Source organism: Spathaspora passalidarum, assembly GCF_000223485.1.
Source record: "Spathaspora passalidarum NRRL Y-27907 unplaced genomic scaffold SPAPAscaffold_4, whole genome shotgun sequence".
In the NCBI taxonomy this organism is placed as follows: Eukaryota; Fungi; Ascomycota; class Pichiomycetes; order Serinales; family Debaryomycetaceae; genus Spathaspora; species Spathaspora passalidarum.
The window spans coordinates 46,401-68,366 of record NW_006767428.1 but is presented as its reverse complement, the minus strand read 5'-3'; the positions used below and the strand labels follow the sequence as shown (position 1 = coordinate 68,366).

At 37.1% G+C, this 21,966-nt stretch overlaps 5 protein-coding genes across 5 annotated transcripts; 1 reads left to right on the top strand and 4 right to left on the bottom strand. All coding sequences in view use genetic code 12, as the record gives it.

Moving 5' to 3' along the window:
- Positions 1-4,101: 4,101 nt before the first annotated feature.
- On the top strand, positions 4,102-7,527 carry AFL1 (inositol polyphosphate kinase; the record flags this gene model as incomplete). Its single annotated transcript, XM_007375132.1, has 1 exon — positions 4,102-7,527. One exon carries the CDS (start codon positions 4,102-4,104, stop codon positions 7,525-7,527), a length of 3,426 nt encoding a protein of 1,141 aa, XP_007375194.1.
- A 208-nt stretch (positions 7,528-7,735) lies between these two features.
- On the bottom strand, positions 7,736-13,951 carry FAS1 (tetrafunctional fatty acid synthase subunit; the record flags this gene model as incomplete). Its single annotated transcript, XM_007375131.1, has 1 exon — positions 7,736-13,951. One exon carries the CDS (start codon positions 13,949-13,951, stop codon positions 7,736-7,738), a length of 6,216 nt encoding a protein of 2,071 aa, XP_007375193.1.
- Positions 13,952-15,639: 1,688 nt separating this feature from the next.
- SPAPADRAFT_61019 (ribonuclease) lies at positions 15,640-16,706 on the bottom strand (the record flags this gene model as incomplete). Its single annotated transcript, XM_007375130.1, has 1 exon — positions 15,640-16,706. One exon carries the CDS (start codon positions 16,686-16,688, stop codon positions 15,720-15,722), a length of 969 nt encoding a protein of 322 aa, XP_007375192.1.
- A 58-nt stretch (positions 16,707-16,764) lies between these two features.
- On the bottom strand, positions 16,765-18,157 carry SPAPADRAFT_61018 (uncharacterized protein; the record flags this gene model as incomplete). The annotated part of the gene is made up of 1 exon (XM_007375129.1): positions 16,765-18,157. The coding sequence occupies one exon, from the start codon at positions 18,062-18,064 to the stop codon at positions 16,964-16,966; it is 1,101 nt and encodes a 366-aa protein (XP_007375191.1).
- Positions 18,158-18,375: 218 nt separating this feature from the next.
- SPAPADRAFT_66599 (uncharacterized protein) lies at positions 18,376-19,609 on the bottom strand (the record flags this gene model as incomplete). Its single annotated transcript, XM_007375128.1, has 1 exon — positions 18,376-19,609. One exon carries the CDS (start codon positions 19,607-19,609, stop codon positions 18,494-18,496), a length of 1,116 nt encoding a protein of 371 aa, XP_007375190.1.
- Between the last annotated feature and the right edge of the window lie 2,357 nt (positions 19,610-21,966).

Genomic DNA, 21,966 nt, shown 5'->3' with positions numbered 1-21,966 from the left:
ACCAGTCCCTACGGTCACATACACATCAACTTATATTGGCGTTACTACTAGTTATACTACATATACCGCAACTCCGGGACAAACTGCAAGTGTGATTGAATTTGATCCAATTCATGCTACAACTAGTGCGGCTACTTGCTGGGAAAGTGAGAAAACTTCTACTAGTACCATCATTGGCACAGATTCTGGCACTGACACGATTTTGGTCATTACTCCATGTGAGATAACTAGTTCTACCACGCAGACTCAAGTGTCAAATACTTCCACAGCAAACATCGAGCTGACAACAGAAGAAGAAGAAGAAGATTGTGAAACAGAGGAACCTACTACTGAAGAAGAATGTGAAACTGAAACTGAGTATGAAACTCTGTCAACTGAAGAAGAATGTGAAGAATCATCCACTGAAGAAGAAACAACAACAAATGACATTACATCTTCAGTTTTATCTACTGAAAGTGAATCTACTGAATATGATACTGAGACTGAAACTGACGCTTCGGGTGAATCTTCACAAGTGGAAAGTACTAACGAGTCTAGTAACACTACTGCAACTAATGACGAGACTGTGTCTGGTTCTGATACTGCTACTGACACTGAAGAAAGTGGAGCATCTGGTTACACCATTAGTACTGAATATGATAATGAATCTGACTCCAATACCGCAACTGAATCTAGTAATGAAACTGGTACTGGTGCTACAGGAACCGAAGGTAATGAAACCGGTGCTACTGGAACTGGTGTTACTGGAACTGAAGGTAACGAAACTGGTAATACTGATGCCACCGGCACTCAAGGTAACGAAACTGGTAACACTAATGCTACCGGAACTGAAGGTAATGAAACTGGAGCTACTGGTACTGGTGCCACTGGTACCGAAGGCAATGAAACTGGAGCTACTGGTACTGAAGGTAATGAAACTGGAACTGGAGCTACTGGTACTGAAGATATTGAAACTGGTGCTACTGGAACTGGTGTTACTGGTACTGAAGGTAACGAAACTGGAACTGGAGCTACTGGAACTGGTGCAACTGGTACTGGTACTGATGGTAACGAGACTGGAGCCACTAATGACACTGGTACTGATGGTAACGAAACTGGTAACACTAATGCTACCGGAACTGAAGGTAATGAAACTGGTGCTACTGGAACTGGTGTTACTGGAACTGAAGGTAACGAAACTGGTGCTACTGGAACTGGAGCTACTGGTACCGAAGGTAACGAAACTGGTACTGGTGCTACAGGAACCGAAGGTAACGAAACTGGTACTGGAGCCACTGGAACTGGAGCTATTGGTACTGAAGGTAATGAAACTGGGGCTACAGGTACTGAAGGTAATGAAACTGGTACTGGAGCTACTGGTACTGAAGGTAATGAAACTGGTAACACTAACGCCACCGGAACCGAAGGCAATGAAACTGGTACTGGAGCTACCGGAACTGAAGGTAATGAAACTGGTGCTACTGGAACTGGTGTTACTGGTACTGAAGGTAATGAAACTGGAGCTACTGGAACTGGAGCTACCGGTACTGAAGGTAACGAAACTGGTACTGGTGCCACTGGTACTGATGGTAACGAAACCGGTGCAACTGGTACTGGTGCTACTGGTACTGAAGGCAATGAAACTGGTGTTACTGGAACTGGAGCTACCGGTACTGAAGGTAATGAAACTGGTGTTACTGGTGGTACTACTGGTAGTGAGAGTAAACAGACTGGTGATGTTTCCGAGAGCATAACTGAAACTACGGATGATGAATTTGAGACCGAGTCTTGCGAGGAATGGTCCGAATTGCCTACGGACACCGAAGGCAATCAAACTGACGGGAATACAGCCACAGGTACTGAAGGTAATGGAACTGGTGATAACACTGCCACTGGAACCGAAGGTAATGGAAATGGTGAGAACACTGCTACTGGAACCGAAGGTAATGGTACTGGTAACAACACTGCCACTGGAACTGATGGTAGTGGAACTGGTGCAACTGGAGAAGCTACTGGAACTGATGGTAGTGGAACTGGTGATAACACTGCCACTGGAACTGAAGGTAATGAAACTGGCGACAACACCGCTACTGGAACGGAAGGTAATGGTACAGGTGACAATACCGCTACTGCAGGTCATGAAACTGGATATATTAATTCCACTGGAACTGAAGGCGAGTTTGAATCGGTTGAAACTGGTATCAGTTGGTCAACTGAAAGTGTTTGTTACACTACCAATACTGTGATTAATCGTGATGGTAGCAAGACTGGGGTTGTTATAGTACCAGTTCCATGCGAAACAAGTGAAGGTAATGATTCCACAGTAATAGCCACGACATCAGAGGACGATACATATAATTCTTCTGCCGGCACTGGTATTAATAATAGCAACCAAGGTAACGAAACTGATGAAGATACTGCTACGAGAACTGATGATTACCAAACAAGTGATGTGACTGGAACTCCAGGAAATGAAACTGGAAATGCTACCGGTACTGAAGGTAATCAATCTGGTGGTGATAGTGCCAGTGAAACGGGATCTGCCCAAAGTGGCAATAATAGTAGTACTGGCACTGAGGGTAATGAAACAGATACAGAAACATCTTGTGCTGAATCCACAGAATCATCTACTGAAACTAACGGTAACGAATCTGGCGTTGCAACTTCAACAGAAAACAATGGAACAACTGGTGTTGCTACTGGTACTGAGGGTAATGAGTCTGGTAGTACTGTTGCCACAACTAGTGAATCCAGCTGTGTTCCTTACAGTACTATCACCTTAGTTAACCAAGGTGGTCACACTGATTTGATTATCGTTCCTGGAGATTGTCCAACTACTCAAGTAACATTAACTACTGGATCAAGTGAGAAGGATCATGAAACATCTTCAAATGAAGCATCATCTACATCGACTGGTAATGGGTCTTCGGGCTTCGTCACCACTACTACTACAACTGACAATGAATCGTCTGGAGCTTATACGTCTACAGGTACTCAACCAACTGGCACAAATGGTGATGATGAATCCTCTGGTTCAAACACTGCTACAGGATACCCAACAACATATGAGGTGCCAACTCCAACAGAAGGCAGCAATGAACCTTCCACTGTTACGTCTACAACCAGTCAACCTACTACTTCTCCTCCTGTAGTTGTTGTTGTCGTTAATCGTTTTATGTGGTAGGGTGATATAATAGTTTTGGTCAATTTTTAATTAGAGAGATGGATGAAGTGAATCAATATTACCTAAATTTTGCTTATTGTAATTTGTTAAACAATTGGAATACCTGAATATGTATTATTTAAGTGGTATTCCGCATGGAATCTTTATACTGAAATATATGTTTTGATTTATATAAATCGATAATATTCGTAGAATGTAAATAATTTTGGACGAGGTTTTGAAGCCTAAATATTAACCGAGAATGTTAGAGGACATATTTGTTGTATTGTACAAAGCAAGATGCAGACTAATACCTCTCAGGGTAATACACGAGGTCTAACTGGATGAAATAGACTATAATGTGAGATTTCTGCGGGTAGGATTTATCTGCTGACTGGTTTTTGAGTGTAGCAACATTCACCATCAATATGCACTCTAGTTCTTATTGCTGTTGTGTGATTGCATGGAACCCTCTAAAAGTAACTCAAAATGGGTGGAATGGTATAGGTAGGTGTAAAAGAACTCCTTTTGGTCTAATACCGCTATTTATCTGGTAAGCAACAAAATGTTCTATGTTCCGTATCAGCCTATAGAAATTACTTCTAACCTACATGCGTGAATAAATCTTTGGGTTGAATCCCCCAGAACTTCAAAAGTAGAATATACTCCTAGAATCTCATTAAATATGGCTTGCCATGAAATTGAAAACACAAAATTTACCAATGAATGAGAAAATATTAATCATAACTGTATTGCTGAAAATAGTTTCTTGGACACCTATCCGTTTCACAATTGTGCTCATCTGGTAGCACCATGCCCCACGAGTCCGAGTCATCCCCCAAAAATCGTTTCTCATACCATCCTGCATATAATCACAGGCAATCATCACCAAAACAAATTTCATTTTTGAAATTGTTGCATTTTATCCAATTGACTCTGATTTAATTTAGGTATCCACAATGAGTGACAATACACGCCCAATCCCTGTTCCTAAAGTTCTAAATGCACTGAATCAAGATAGCATTGATCCCAAGGATGTGTCCGTGGAATCCAGCAAGACTGTTTCACCTTTGTCTCTTCTGTTGGGAGAACAATCTTCACTTGTTGACAGACTTCCACCTACTGCCAAAAGGATCAGTTCCAAATCAATGTCTTCTCCAGCCACTGAGCGGGCAATAGCGTCTATTGCCCCCATGTTGCAATCATTCACTCCCAAGACTTCTGCTGAAGATTCAGCATCAAGACTAAACTCTACTTCGGTGTCGTCTGGTAACAACAGTACCGAAAATGTCAATGAAGGAGAAAATGGCCCTGATACACTTACAGTAGAGAATCTTATTCAGAATACAGAACAACTCAAACTTGATACTGGTAAACTTTTCAAAACCATGTCCAATACATCAACAACTTCAAGAAAATCCGTATCTGTCAGTAAAGATGTGGTGAACACAGCCCCTACTTTGCCCAAGATAGGTAAGATTGGAGTATGTGCCATGGATGCAAAAGTGTTGAGTAAACCCTGCCGAAAGATTCTCAATCGTTTAATTGAAAATGGTGAATTCGATACCGTGATTTTCGGTGATAAAGTTATTCTTGATGAGCTGATTGAAAACTGGCCCACTTGTGACTTTTTGATTAGTTTCTTTAGTACTGGATTCCCATTAGATAAAGCTATTTCCTATGTAAATTACCGTCAACCATATTTCATCAACGATTTGGTGTTTCAAAAGGCATTCTGGGATAGAAGAGTGGTTCTTGCCATTTTAGAACATGCTAATGTCCCAACCCCTAAACGTCTTGAAATTAGCCGTGACGGAGGTCCACATTTAGATAACCTTTTATTAACTAAGATGAAAGCTATAGGTATCTCAGATGATTTCTTGGAAAAGTTAACCAATCAAGCTGAACCAGATTGGGAAATGGTTGACGAAGATACTCTTCGTGTTGGTGACCAAGTTCTTGAAAAACCATTTGTGGAAAAACCAGTCGATGGTGAAGATCATAACGTGTATATTTACTATCCTAAGTCTACTGGTGGTGGTGGACGTCGTCTTTTCAGGAAAATAGGTAACAAATCGTCAGAATTTGATCCTAATTTGACTAGCCCAAGAACGGAAGGTTCATACATCTATGAAAAATTTATGGATACTGATAACTTTGAAGATGTTAAGGCATATACTGTCGGACCTGAGTTCTGCCATGCAGAAACGAGAAAGCTGCCTGTTGTTGATGGTATCGTTAGAAGAGACACTCACGGGAAAGAAATTAGATATATTACCGAATTAACTCCAGAAGAAAAAACCATTGCTCAAAATGTTAGTTCTACTTTTAAGCAAACTGTATGTGGGTTTGATTTACTTCGTGTGAATGGGAAATCGTATGTCATTGACGTGAATGGGTTCTCATTTGTTAAGGATAACAATGAATATTATGACATGTGTGCCAAGATTCTTCGTGATTTATTCATTGAAGCCAAGAAATCTAGAGATTACCTTAAGACTACTATTCCACCTTCCACGAAATTACTTCACAAATCTCAATTTGAAGAAAAGGAGCAAAAATGGAGATTCAAAGGTATGGTCAATATTATTAGACATGCTGATAGAACACCTAAACAAAAGTTCAAGTATTCTTTCAGATCTCCATTATTTATTTCCTTATTAAAGGGCCATCTTGAAGAAGTTATCATTAGAGCTGTGCCTGATTTACAAGTTGTTTTAGAGACTGTGAAGATTGCCATTGATAAACAATTGGAAGATTTAAAGAAGTTGAAACAATTGCAAAATGCTCTTGAAAAGAAGATGAATTTCCCAGGAACAAAGATCCAAATTAAACCTTCATTGAACAAGGAAAATCCTGAAATTGTTGATAAAGTCCAACTTATTTTGAAGTGGGGTGGTGAAGCAACCCATTCAGCAAGACACCAAGCTATTGATGTCGGTGACCAATTACGTCAAAATATCAAATTACTTAATCGTGATGCCCTTAAAGAAATCAAGGTGTACACTTCTTCTGAGCGTCGTGTGATCACCAGTGCTCAATATTCCACCATGGCCTTGCTTGGTTTAGACCCTGAAACTGAAACTCTTGCTGATGATTTCCTTATTGTGAGAAAGGATTTGCTTGATGATTCCAATGCTGCGAAGGATCTCATGGATAAGGTTAAGAAGAAGCTCAAGCCCTTGCTTAGACAAGGTGCCGAAGCACCACCTCAATTCACCTGGCCACCTAAAATGCCACAACCATTTGAGGTTATCAAGCGAGTTGTAGAGTTAATGAATTTCCATCAACAAATCATGAATTACAATTTTGAAACTAAAGATGTTCAAGAATTCCAGACCAACTGGTGTTGTGGTGAAGACCCGTTCTTGTTTAAGGAAAGATGGGATAAATTATTTCAAGAATTCATCAGTGTGGAAAAGACTCATCCCTCCAAGATTAGTGAATTGTATGACACAATGAAATACGATGCCTTGCACAACCGTCAGTTCTTACAAAAGGTGTTTTCATTTGATCCTAATGATGAAACTTTATTGACTAGATTGAGAGAAACTTGTGGAGATACAGTCAATTCCTCAGGTTTAGTCAGTGAATATCCTATCAATATCCTTGCCATGAATAATTTCAAAATCCCAACCCAAACTGCCACTGTTCCTACATCAACTTCAGCTGGTTCGCTAGGCTGGGTTCTTCGTGAGGCTAGTAATTGTGCCCATGAACCCAGCACCCAAGAATCATCATCACCTACAAAATCTCCAACTTCAAGCAAAGCCCCACAAAACCCATTTGATCATCCAACCTTTGCCAGACTCCGTGAACTTTATCGATTATCCAAGGTATTATTCGACTTTATATGTCCGCAAGAATACGGAATCAAATCCGAAGAAAAGCTTGATATTGGTCTTCTTACTTCATTGCCGCTTGCCAAACAAATCCTTCTGGATATCCAAGACATGAAGAAACATCCTAAATCCGCCGCTGTGGTCAACTACTTCACCAAGGAATCACACATCTACACCTTGCTTAACGTAATTTATGGCTCGCAATTACCCATGAAGATTGCCAGAAATGCCCTTCCTGAATTAGACTACCTCCTGCAAATCGCATTTGAATTGTATGAGGCTGATGATCCAACTAGTTTATTCGGAAAGAAGCATTCTATTAGATTATTGCTTTCTCCAGGTTGCCACACTCAGGATCCATTGGATGTGCAATTGGACGACGATCATTATATTGGATGTATTCCTCGTTTGAGTTTGACGAGACATTTGGACATGGATATGGTTACTCAACGATTGAAGTCGAGATTCACCAGAGTTAGTTTACCAAAGACTTTTACTCCTGTAAATATCCTGAGTCCTGTTGTTAATCCAAAAGATAATTAAATTTATAGATGTATAAACTAGTTCCTATCAATTTGTAATATAAATCGTGCAAAGTTACGAATCTACATGTAAGCTCTATAACATACATATTATTAAATACAAACAAACAAATCGAATAAGTTATATAATTAGTTAAAGCATCATAACAATCAATAGTACCACGTATCGATCATCAAACGCCTTTTATTTTAAAAAGTTTTCAGCTTAATTAAGCCTTTTCATAAGATTCCCAGTTCTCAAGAATCTTTTTAATCTTCTCAGAACCAGTTAATTCATATACATCTTGGAAGTATTCTTTGGTCAACTCAAATGGCTTAGCAGTCAAGTTAGGAATATACTTGCCAATCAAATCGTTAGGCTTGACACTGCTCTTTGGAATCTTCTTACACAAGAATCTTTGGAATGGCTTGACACCACTTCTCAAATATGAACTGTGGAATGGAACGGAAATACCCTTCAATGGAATAACGGCAAATCCTCTTTCCAAATCAATTGGTTGTGGCTTGGCAATGGACTTCTTGGAACACTCATCAATGATTTCCTTCAAGTGTTGTTTAACTTCTTCCAAACTCATCATCGATTGTAACTTAACAATATCAATCTTGTTTAATTTAAGGACATTCAAAACATTGGTTAAAGTATCCAAAGATCTCAAGTCACCAGCAGCAACATATTGTTGGTTTTCAACGTTATAATTCACAATTTCCAATAACCAGCCGGTAACAGTGGCAACTTCATCAACAACAAATCTTAAAGCAGCATCATTGAAAGTAACACTGACACGACTTGGGTTAATAGCACACATACCATAGTTGGATCTACCCAATTCATCTCTTGGAACAGCAACTTGCATAGTCATACCTCTGTAAAAGACAACATCAACCAAGGATTCAATTGGCATGACATTAGCCAAGGAAGATAAAGCAGAGTATTCACCAAGAGAATGACCAGCAAACATGATATCACTTGGAATTAAACCCTTGCTCTTGATATCTTCATAAGCAGCTTTTTCCATCAAGGTCAAAGCAGGTTGAGTGAATTGAGTAGCAGATAATAACCCAGTTGGAGAAACAAAAGTGTAACTAGTAGTGGTTTCATCAATATCTTTGAAAATCTTTTCGGACTTCAATTCACCATCTTCACCAATAGTTTCAAACATCATAGTTATATAGTTTTCTCTAATCTTTCTACCCTTGGCACCACCAAAGTGAATAGTCAATTCGTTAGGATTGTTTTGAACAATGTCCAAAATGGAGAAACCATAGTGGTTGACGAAATGGACATCAGCCTTGTCCCAAACTTCTCTGGCAACTTCAGAAGAGTTGTACAAGTCCATACCCATACCTTGTTCTTGGGAACCTTGACCAGTGAAAACATAAGCGGTGATTGGCTGTTCAATTTCGGCTTCACCAATCAAAATAACAGAGTCAGTTTCAACATTCTTAGTTTCAACCTTGATGATCTTTCTACCGTTAATCATACCAATGTGTTCCAAAGTGGTTTGTAAAGTGTCATTTGGCAAAACCATACCGACAAAGTCACACTTGAAGGCTCTGACTCTAGCAGCAACATTGTTGGCAGCCCATTGTTCAACCAAGGCTCTGATATTAGCACTGGAGTACATACCGTGGGTAATAGTACCTGGTAACTTAGCATAAGCAGCGAAAACACGGGAAACATGGATAGGGTTGTAATCACCAGAAACAATAGCATAAGGTTCGTTAGTGGATGGAGCCTTAGAAGTCAATTCTTCACCAGAAGAAATTGGAATGACATTTTCAAACTTGACAGCTTCTTCAATAGTCTTACCATTTCTTTGCAAGTAATCAGTGACTGGGTTACCATAAGAAACACCAGCTTCGTAATCGACTTGACCAACTTGAACAACTTCCTTGGTTGGCAATTCCAAATAGATTTGACCGGTGGTCTTGATGCTGGAGTAAACATCGGCAGTCTTGAACTTGTAAGTGGATTCACATCTAAAGGTCAAAGTTTGATTCAACAATTCAACATCTTGTTCCAAGTGGAACCATTCCTTGGATCTTAAAACAGCCAAGTCCTTGGAGTTCTTTAAAGAAACTTGAACTGGAGTTTCAGTGACCTTTTGGAAAGTGTTTTCATAATCAGTGTAATCACCACGGTACAAGAATTGAGAAGTAACTTCCATGACTGGCTTACCTTCACGGTAAATAGTACCAACAACTTCAACTTGTTTACCACTGGCTTGGTTAACAACACGTTTAATTTGAGCCTTAGTAGAAACAATATCATCCTTCTTCAATGGAGCAGCACCAGGAATCATCTTGTAACCGTTGGACAAGTGGACCAACTTCAAAAGATCACCATCAACAGTCTTTGGGAAGATAGCCTTAATGATAGCTCTCCAACCAATAACAATAGCAAAATCCATAGGAGCCAAAGTAACCTTACCATGACGGGTAACAAAGGCATCACAGTTGTTACCAATAGCGTGGGTAAATTCAGCAATATCTTGACCTGTAATAGTAACTTGTTCACCTTCAATAGTTTCTTCGACATCAATGTTCAAGTCATATGGTACATCATTACCAAACCATAACTTCCAGTAGAATTCCTTAATTCTGTCATTTCTACCAGTCATAACTTCCAAGATTGGAGCAAAACCATCAGCTGGGTTGTAGTTGTACAAGAATGGCAAGGCAACTGGAGTACCATCAGCAGTTCTGTGTTCAATCAAGTTCAATTGGATAACATTACCCTTGGTCAATTGGATTTCAACAACTGGCTTCAAGTCACCCTTGACATTCTCATAACCAACCAATTTCTTTTGAGATCCAGCACCAACAATTTCAACACGGGAATGAACAACTGGTTTCAAAATATCGTGAACTTGGTTACCGATGTGCTTAGAGCCTTGAACAATTCTATCAGTTGAGATAAAAGCCTTCAACCAGTCCAATTCAGAACCAGCTAATAATCTTAACCAAGCATCGTGTTCAGGAACATTGGAAGCAATTTCATAAATGGTCTTGTCACCAACAGTAGAAATCTTGACATTTTCAACAACAGTTTCAACAGGGGCAGTAGAACCACCGAAATATTCAACAACTGGAATCTTGGTAGCGTCGTTGGCATATTCGTCCTTAATCAACTTGGCAATGTGGCCTTCGTGAATAGAATCCAAAATTTCACCAATAGGTTCGTTAACCTTGTTGGTGAATTGAGCAGCAACTGGACCGTGCAAGATACATGTTCTTTGAACATCTTCATCAACGACAGTTTCCAAATCTTCAGATTGCCACAAAGAGTCCTTCTTGAAAAAGAATTCAAAACGGTCATCCAAAACAGGGACAAATGGAGCTGGCTTTTGGGTTGGTCTGGAACAACACATCAAGAAGAAATCACAATCTTCTTCCGAAATCAATTGTTGCTTAGCTTGTTCAAACTTGTTGAAGAAATCATCAGTAAATTGTTGTGGAGAAGTTTGTAATTGGTTGTAATTTTGAATTAAAGAAACAGCACCAGAAGCAGTAGTAAATCTTTCTTCGACTCTTCTCAAGAAATCCCCGAAAAAGTTTCTCAAGGAAACGTCAATCCATCTTTGGGACTTCTTAACATACATTAATTCAATTAATCTGTTGGCAACTTCTTGGTAAGTCATATCTTGCAAGTCACAAACACCTTGGGCATTCTTACCAAACCAAGGTTTTTGGAAATCCTTGTTCAATTTATCAATAATGTAATCCTTCTTCTTGTTCAAGATTTCCAATTGCTTGTTCTTTGGTTGGGTGAAAATGGTGTCATCCAATTCCTTCCACAACATCACACCTCTAGTGGCAATCTTATGGATTGGTTCACCCATTTCAGATCTAACAGTGATAATACCACCAGTTGGCTTCTTATATGTCAATTCCCACTTATCATCAGAAACACCCTTACAAGTGGCAATCAATTTCTTAGCTTCTAAAGAAGTTTCAGCTTCCTTGGCAGTCATAACTCTGGAACCAAACAAGATACCATCAAATGGCATGGCTGGGTAGTTGTATTCATTAGACCAAGAACCAGTCAAGTATGGGTAAGTGTCTTCATCGGAACCAAAACCAGAACCAGCAACCAAAACAATGTTGGAACATCTTCTGATCTTGGAGTACATTTGTAAAATAGGTTGATGGAAATCTTCAAAAGAATGGTGACCACCACCTCTACCACCAGTCCATTGCAAGACGATTGGGAAGTTTGGATGAGCCTTTGCAATAGTAATAACTTGAGAAATGGCATCAATAGAACCTGGCTTCAAACCCAAGTGAGTCAATCCTAAAGTTTCAATATATTCAGTGGCAACTTCTAATGAAGGAACACCAGCACCAATGGTCAAAGATTGAATTGGGTAACCCTTGTCTCTTAATTCTTTAATCAATGGAATACCCCATTGCAACATTCTTGGGTTAACGTAAATCAAGTTAATACCTAAACCGTAACCTGGCTTGATGTTTTCAACAATTTCATCAATAGCTGCAGTCATACCTTGAGGAGCAAAATAACCACCACCAGCTAATTCAATGTGGTAGCCAGCATTCAAAGAGGCAATAATAGTCTTTGGATTAACGGTGGTTGGTGTCATACCTGGAACCATTAATGGAGCTCTACCTAATAATTGGGAAAACTTGGTCTTGACGAAAACCTTACCATTGTGAGCAGTCTTGACTAAAGTTGGCTTGTATTCATTCAACCAGTTTGGAGCCCATTTGATTTCGTTATCGGCAGAGTGATGAAAGATTTCTTGCTTGAAACCATATTCATCATCAATTGGGTTAGAATCAAGGGCACCAGCAACAATAATTCTAGCACCGGTACCTTCCTTGTTTCTGTGGGTCAAAACACCTAAACCAGAAACACCACCTGGACCGAAATCTAAAATGTGGGTAGATTGGAATTTAGTAGAAGTTTCCCAGTGGACAGCCAATTCAGTGATACATTTGACGATTCTACCAACTAAAGTTTCACCATTTTCAACAAAGTCTTGGAAGTTTGAACCATCAAAAGTATCGAAAACAGGAATTTTCAAATCAGAAACTTTAAAGTTCAAGTTTTGTTGACTGACATCTTCCAAAATAGTTTCAGTGGCATCAGCCAATAAATGGGAGTGGAATGGAGCAAAGATTGGCAAGAATCTGTTGGAACACTTCAATTTACGTTCGCTGAATGGAATTCTGGATTGATCTAATCCATTTGGAGCCTTTTTATTTCTCAAGTTCAAGTTGAAACCATACAAGGATTCGGGAGGACCAGAAACAACCAAGTTTCTAGCACCATTAACTAAACTGATAGCAATGTGCTTTTCTTGAGGCAAGTGGGAGTTGGTTTGTTTGATGAATGCTTCAACTTGTTCAATGGTTAAATCTCTAACTGACAACATTGGAGATGGTCTACCTTCACCGTGATCTAAAGAATCTTGCAACATGGTTGGTGGTAAAGTAGTTCTTGGATAAGTGATTAAACATCTGGCACCAATGTAGAATAACAAGGAGGTAGCCTTGATGGAGTTTTCCAAGAATGAATCCCAAGAGTCAGAAGAAGCAATGGCAACAGCAGTAACTAAACCTTGAGAGTGACCAGTAGAACCAATAAAGTATTTTCTGAATTCGCCTGGAGTTAATCCCAAGACTTTACAAGTGATAGCATAATGACATAATTGGATAATACAAATGACTGGACACGAAACTGGAACGGATAACAAATAGTCTTGATCAGGGGTGGTTTCTGGGTGTCTTAACCAAGACAAGATATTTAAACCTTGAGTGAAAATCTTGTCCAAAGAAGAAGAATCTTGCTTAACCAACTTGTTCAATTGGGTAGTGATTGGAACAATCAAGTCATCGTAGATCAAATCACCATAAACCTTGTATAATTCACGTAATTCTTCGAAATAGTCATCAGTGTTACCTTGACCACCGAAAATAGCAGCTAATTTAGCATCACCCTTGTGGGCTTGGTAAAGCAAGTTAGATTCAATCTTGTCAATCTTGGTGTTAGACTTGATGATAGCTTGGTAGTAGTTCTTGATAATGTTATCCTTGATCTTGGTTGGAGTGGTTGGGTAAACAACATCGTCACTTAACAAAGTAGCGGCAAACGAGTGAATGTTTTCATTGTTTGAATCCAAGAATCTTGAGTTGAAATCTTGCAAGGACAACTTCAAGATTTGGCCAACAAATTCCTTATCGGCATAAGAAGCAATGAAACCCAAGAACTTGGCATATAATTCAGCAGGGGAACTTGGTTCGTTGTCATCAGCAAAACCTTCAGTTGGTTCAGGCAAAGTCTTTGTGAATTCTTCCTTTAATTGGGAGTAGTTGAAGAACAATTCATTTGGAACTAAAAGGGTATGTTCGATAGAACCATGGACTAATTGGAATGGTCTATGAGAAGAAGTAGATGTAGTCATTGTAAAAGTATTAGTAGTAGTAACGAATTAACAAAAGTGTAATAAATAGTAGTAAGTAAGGGATATCTCTTTTTATATATGAAATCAGCTATAAATGTGGTACTTAGTTGATTTTGCAGTTAAAGAAATAAATCTATGATCTGTTGGATGGATTGATTGATTGTTGGATTAATTCGATTTGTTGAATGGATTCGTTGAATACTCTTCAATAGAAAAAGAAGAAAGAAGAAAGAAAGAGGAAAAGATTTACTTTCGTGTTGTAAAAAGATCCAAAGGTTTTCCGTTTTATAAAAATTCACCAAAAAAAAAATAATTTTTTTTTGTGTTATCTGCTGCCATAATTAAGAAAGAAATTGTTGTGAAAAAAAAAAATCAACAAAATTTTTTTCGCTATATTTTTTAGGCGTTTTTTCCAACGTTTCTTTTTCAGGTGTAGCCTGGAGATAGACTGAGATACCAGATGTAGTTTTACTTATAACAGAGGCGCCTTGAAATATACGGATATGTAGGGTAGGCAGGATGAGACCAGGAAACAGAAATTTTTACATTTTACTGTGAAATTTGTATTGAATACCTCTAATTTCCGCTGGTGATACGTCTAACATATGTCAAATTCTGTCTGACTTAAAGCTCAACAAGGCTAATCAGCCATAAGCACAAGCTCAAAAATATCAAAAGTTTATCCAACAATATCCTTCTTGCTTCCTACACCATACTTAATCTTTAAACACATGCTGCAATACAAACAATCGACCCATGAGGGTAGATGAGGAATGGACTAAGTGGTTAATTTTAGTATTTTTTTTTTTTTTGCAACAATAGTCAAAAATATTTTTCTTTTTTTTGTTTTTGTTCGTTCTGTCGGGTGGAAATTGTTGGTGCGTTTACACAACGTACTTTTTTTTGTTGTCTCGGAGTTTTTATTTTAAACGGTTGAATCCTGCGTATAACTTAGACGCACTTTAACCATGCATTTGTATACAGGAAAGTCCCAACAAAAATTTCTGTTTTTTAATTTTGTATTTCAATAATTTACCACTTACACACACACAAGCCCCATCGAATAACAGTTGGGCTAAACGTTATAGCGACAAATTTGGGTCAGAAATTATCATTCCCGAGTTTCCTGTATACAACAGAAGCTTGGTGTACAACGTTTACAATACACATGCTGTTGGTTTGGCCCAAATAATCAGATTACTAAGATTGCTAATCACCAAAAGTTACAGCCACACATGGAATTATCTCCGGTTTGTACCCAAGAAAGTTTTACCATCAAACCCTACAATTTTGCCACTGTACATGTGATCTCCTTATATCCGGCGACTCTATGTGACAAACTACGTAGACATACTAAGATATTACTGCCACGTCAGGCCAATTTCCTGGTCTCTATTCCTTTAAAGTTTCACCTATTGGCTTATTGTAAACGAAACTACAATTGACTTATGTACGTCTTCATAAGTCCCTACTGTAAATCTACTGTGCACTTTTTGATCGCTATTGTTTTATTTTCTGGGTACTCTTTTTTTTTTTTTTTTTTGTTTTTTTGCAGTCGTAAGAAATCGTTTGAGCTACTAGTGTTTTATCTGGTTGCTCGTCAAATAAGGAAATTCCGGGTGAGACATAACGTCATTGTATGGGTACCACTTGTGTATTATCATTAAAGTGCTACAGCTTTACCTTCTAGTTTAAGATGTCATATTTTATCAAAAATTTCCACAAATTTCTAACAAAACTTTTGCAATATTAATTTCTATATACAGATCTACTTCTTACCTGGTGGCAATGCTAAAACATTATTAACTTGTTTTGGGAATTCTCTTACAATAATTTCACATTTAACTTCCTTACACAAATCCTTCTTATTAAAGTAAGGCACTTTATGTAACAATTCCAACCCACTACTCTGTTCCACAGCTTCAATAGGAACCTGGAATTGAGTCAACGGAGTATTGTTATCAATAACTTCATTAGGCAAAACAAATGCAGCACAACTAATCTTTTCCTGGCCTCTGTTTTCACCAACAATCAACTTATAGAAATGAGTAGGAACAGCAATATTTGGTGGTGATCCAATAACTTCAAATTCCACTCTAAATTTCCCATCGGGACCTTTCTTAGGCAAGTACAATGGACCAGTCATGACTCTTACATCATCATACTTCTTGGTCAATCTTCTGGCAAAATCTTCAAAATGACTCCAGTAATCCCGATTGAATCCATCACCTACTTGTGGTGACATATTAGTCAAGTAAAAAGTTTCATCCATAGCATCTTGGTTGAATTTGGCATCGGCGGCAGGTGCTAAATGACCACGATCATACCCACTACGGAAATAATCTCTTAATCTCCCTCTGAATTTAAATGGAATGCTTTCATCTTCTTTAAACACGGATTTTTTACGATCCCCACTGTTTCCGTTACGTGCAATGGACTCTTTGGTTAAATGCTCAACCACCCAATAAGGATTCTTGAATTGACGATCATAACAACTGACGAATTCACTACGGTTAGCTAAGTCGTGAATAGGACCTGGGAATCCATATTTGAAGAATGATTGAGGGTTGATAGTGGATGGATCAAACACGTCTTTGCCAGGTGGTGAGTATGGCACAGGAAGGTTGGAATCTCCAGTAGGAGTAGATGGAGGAGTTGGTACTTGTGATTTACCCCAAAAGTAAGAGGCAATACCGATGGATCCTATTCCAAATGTGTTTAACAAGTATTTACTCATGGCTTGTCCTGATGTAATATAAAGTTGTGAAAATTTCGGGTAATTTTTCTTTTTTTTTTTATCGATTTTTTTTTTTCGATTGGTGAGATCGAGCGATGTCTCTGAATCCCCAGATTAGCACTTTCTAGCACTTACAAGAGATATATACTTGGTCATATCAGAAAAGAATGTCAAATATATAGTAAACCAAATTGAAACACGTGTAAATAATCTTTTTTGGTTGCAAATTGATGTATTTCATCAACCTACAACATTCCATTGTTTACATCCATGCCTCACCACACAACTGGTGCGCTCTTCAAAACAAACAGATTAAAGTCATTAAATGCTGTAACCTCAAACTTACCCTCCGATCGGGTGACTTCATACTGAATACTAGATATTACAATGTGATGTAAATGAGGAAACTTCAGCACGTCACTATTCAACATTTGTTCTACTCTAGCTTGATAAGTTAGGAGATTTTCCTTAAACCTTGGTGGAGTGATTCTTTGGAAATCATCAAGTGAAAAAGTGTAGTATACATGACTAGCAAACATAACGCGTTCGAGTGTTTGCTCATGTTTCTCAATAATCTTTTGTAATTTCACTGGTAGTATGTCAACCGGGGCGATTGCTAAACTTTTCAAAGTGCCACTTTGGACTAAACCAAGCAACTCATATACCAATTCCAGATTTTTTAATACCATACTTAGATGCTTTAAATTAGTCAAGCTTGAAAATAACCATTCAAATGGCTTCCCATTCAATTCCCAAGTGGGAGATTCTAATTCCAAACTAGTTACTTCGTCCAATTTAACCACTTTAGCCAAAGTTTCAAAGGTTAGCTCCTTAGGTAATGTAAATTCCAACGATAATCGTTTTACCTTCAATGGCTGGTGAAAGTTTGATGTCATGGTAAGAAATTCCTCCTGAGCCCGAACCGTTTTAATTTTCAAAGTTTCAAGCCCTTTCAAATACGGAATAGTGGCCCAATCAATCTCGTCAATGCACACTGGCGAAATATCAAGGCTTAATTCTTTTACGGTATAATTATCCTCCAAGGGAACATGAATAAATGAAGGAATAGCTATATGAGTCAATAAATCAATCTCTCTCATCCCCAACAATGTCTCCGAATCCATCCAAAATTTCAATTTAAGCTCCGAATTAAATATATAAATCAGTTTAATATTATCAACCAACTCCTTGCGTTGCTCCACAAGCTTTCTAAACAGATCATTGGAATTGAGAATGGTATTTCCACAATGGAAATCAGAACATATTTCCCGATCAATCAATATTTCAGCACGATGACCAAAGTTCAAATAAATTGAACAGTATAAACTCGCAACTGTCAAGTTATACAATTGCTTATTGACTAACATCAATGCCATTTTCTGTTTCTGATTGAGACTACGTAAGATGATTGGAAATACATCCTCGGGTAGATCAAGAATCAGAGTCATTTATATGTCAAATGTTGTAACCTATGGCTATCAGATCATAGTTGACCCTTTTTTTCTAAAAATAAAGTTGTGGGGAGAAAGTTACCAATGCGCTACCAAACACCAAAACCCTGTAGGTTTTTTTTTTTATAGATATGCTCTATGAAGTTGCACTCTTGGGTATTCCATTTTGGAACTATTACTTTTTTTGCGTTACTTCATTTATAATTGTAAAAAAGTTCTTATTTTTTTTGACCTATTTTGTTTTGATTGAAATATGAAATCAGGGATGGTAAATAGCCTACCTAAGTCTATCAAACTATTTTTAAATTCATCAAACAGATTTTTACATAAATATTCTGATTTTGGAAGAGAACTCTAGTAGTTAAGCGGGTTAACTTTGAAACTAGAATTTGAGCGAGATATTTCATAATCACAACCATAAACAATTATATTAGATAATTGGGGATACCTCGACGTATCATCTCCCAAGAATCCAGCTATCATGCTTTCATAAGTTAGCCTGCGATCGTTATCTTTTTCTGTTACTTTGAAAATTCGATCAAGGTAGTTGAGGGTAAAGTCAATGTTGCATCTTCCAATAAATAGCTGTTCAATTGTTTGCTCTTGTTTCTTGACCTGCTCCCAAACTTCAGATGGAGTAAAATCCTCAGAAAGAATGACTAATCTACTCAATGTGTTCTCCATAATGAGACTACACACATTGTGTATATTCTTGGCCATATTCGAACGCACTAAAAAACTGTTTAGATTGGGTAAATGTGCAATCAACCAGTCAAAATAGAGTTGTTGAACAACTACGTGTAACACATTATCTATGAATAATTCTAGGCTGGTCACTGCATCCAAGTTAATGATATCAATTAAACATTCGAATTCTGGATGATTGAGTAACAGGAATTGTAGTGATAAACATGTGATATTTAGGCAATGGCTAAATTTAGACTTTATTAATGTTAATTCATTTCCCCAAACCATTTGGAATTTTATTCTTTGTAGACGTTTTAAGTAAGGAATAATTGACAAATCAAGCTCATCAACAAACGTATCGCACAATGGAATTACTATACTTGTAATAGTATAATCGTCATTTTCAAGAACTGGTGGCGAAGGAAGAAAATACTTTATTATCAAAGCAAGGAATGCAATTTCAATTCTATCATAACTGTGAAGGTGATAACCCAAATATAACTTTTCAGGGCATAATTGAATCCAGTCATATTTCTTTGCATTCCAAAGTGTAATATAATAATTGTATGTCTCATAATTCTGAACCACAATCAATTTTACATGCTGCAACAATTCATTGCGTTGATTCAATAGCTTTAAACCACATTGGGTAACAGTGTACTTGCAGTTAAACGAAGTACAGATGTCAGTATTGATTAGAATACCCATTTCAACATAGATTAATTGATATAACCTTTTAACAGCAACATGATACATTCTCTTATTGGTTAACATTAGAGACATTTTATGTTTCTGATTAACATATGACAAAATGATGTTGATTATTTCATCCGGCAAGTTAAAAATTGTAGAAGCTTTATTTTTTGAAGGAATACAAGGCATTAGGATGATGTAGTGGTTCCATTGATGGAGATAATTTTCCAACCAGATTTGTTGAGTTATATGTTTAAAAATTTTAGGAAGTTATGCTAAGACAATAATTTCCTAAACTTTCAAATTGTGGGATGGTGGGGAGATCACATTTGGTTTGCATTTTGTTTTGCAACATAAATATACTTTCAGTTACAACTATTACCATTTCTTAAAATGTATTTAATATGTCCTTTCTCTCAGTTACATGGTGATTCTATATAGAAGATAAATACTAGAAATATCCTCTAGAAATTGATCAAAACCAAATTAAATTCAACGCCAGGCTGCTTTTCAACTCGATAATGACATTTGGATATAACAATATAGAGGAAACCTATTTGTATCCGTACCTAATAATTTAATAACTATTTGCTCATAATTTTTATGCAAATCCAAATCATGCTGAAATTATCGACAAATCCAATCAAATTCACCAACAAGCGTAAAAACAGGAACAAAATCAAGCGCCATGAAAATCCATTCAAGGGATTTCTCATGTTTCCAACTTAATTTTGGAATTCCCAATGCACTGCTATGTTTATAGGAACCAAATGACAAACTGGCTAAGGTGTTCTGGCTGTCCATGGAAAATAATCTGCATGGGTCAGCTGTTGTAAACAGACATGATAATAAATACAAATGTCTCAAAGTTGTCAAGTTTTTGAATAGCCATTCTAATTGTTCCTCTGTTCGATCATCAAGGGTAGGTGGTCTTAAAATTCCAACAATATCATTTCTTCCAATTTGAATACATTTTCCAAGTCTGTGAAATCAATGTTAATGATTTCTTCATTAAATTTCAATGATTAACAATTAAAGGTTGAGTGATTTTAGAAGTTAAGAATCTAAATTCATCAGCAAAAATCTCTTTCATATTAACAGTGTTGAGTCTATTTAAATATGGAATTATTGATAAATCATATTTGTTAACCGAATCAGGTAATAGAAGAGTCATACTGGTTATGGTATAATTCTCCTCTTTGGGGGATGGTAATGTTGTTGGGAAATTTGAGATTCAGACATCAACCTCAACTCTACTTGACAGATTTTCTGAACTTAATCGTATCCAGTCGTAGTTCATCTCTATAAATACTGTTCTGAAAACTAAAATGTTTGAGTCCTTCAGTAACATAATCAATCCAATGTGCCTGGCTAAATGTTTGCGTTCAACGAGTATTTCAAGAATGGTAACAGTATTATTGATAATGGAGCATTTACAATTGAATTCATTGCACACTTCAGTATTAATTAATAAAGGATCATTAGAATTCACATAGACCTTTTCATATAAATTTCAAACAGCCATTTGATACAATTGCTTATTCATCAACATTATTGCAAATTTATGCTTCTGATTAAGCTGACTCGTTATTTTGTTAAAGATATCATCGGGTAATCCCTCTTCTGTGTGTGATTGGTTGTCATTAGTTGCATGATAGGAGTCTTATCAATTGAAAACTTGTTCACCCTCTACAAGTTTATAGATCAAAATACTGAGATAATATGCACGATTTACTGATTGAGAAATCGGATGTGTGCTTGTCCTAATCAATTGGTGCCTGATATATTGTAAGGTTGTCGGTGTTTAGGTTAACTAATTATTTGGTAGCGTCCAAAACTTTACTATAACAAACAACATATAAATTCATTCTATTCCTAAAAATATACTCTTTGTATAAAAAGGGAGAAACATCATGATATTTATATTCAACTCCATATAGTACTATTATATGGAATTCCATAATTTTAGGCAGTCTCTCATTCGTCAGAGCCCACTCTGACTAGAATTCTGCCTTGCAATGAAACTATTTTTCTCATTTTCATCTAAAATTCAAACATTTACACACAATAAATTAAACTGGGGAAGTTAATTGATTGCCTGATTGAGAAATAGACGCCATTAAATAGAATTGATGCTTTGTATCAATTCATTGGTCTTTATAACTCATCTCTCTTAATATTTTATGATGTAGAGAAGTTGCAAGAATATGCTTCAATCTAGGGAACTCATGCGTATTATTCTCTAAAAAGTCAAAAAATTCCTTTTCATATTCAGGAACACGAGAATAATATGCAATGTCAGAAACATTACCAATTTAATATGTTTCAATAACCGTTTTCGTTGTTTAATTAGCTCAACTACCTCAGTAGTATTAACAATTGTGGTTTTGCAATTGAATGAGGAACAAATGACAGTGTGAAGTAACAAAGGTAAATTTAAATTCATG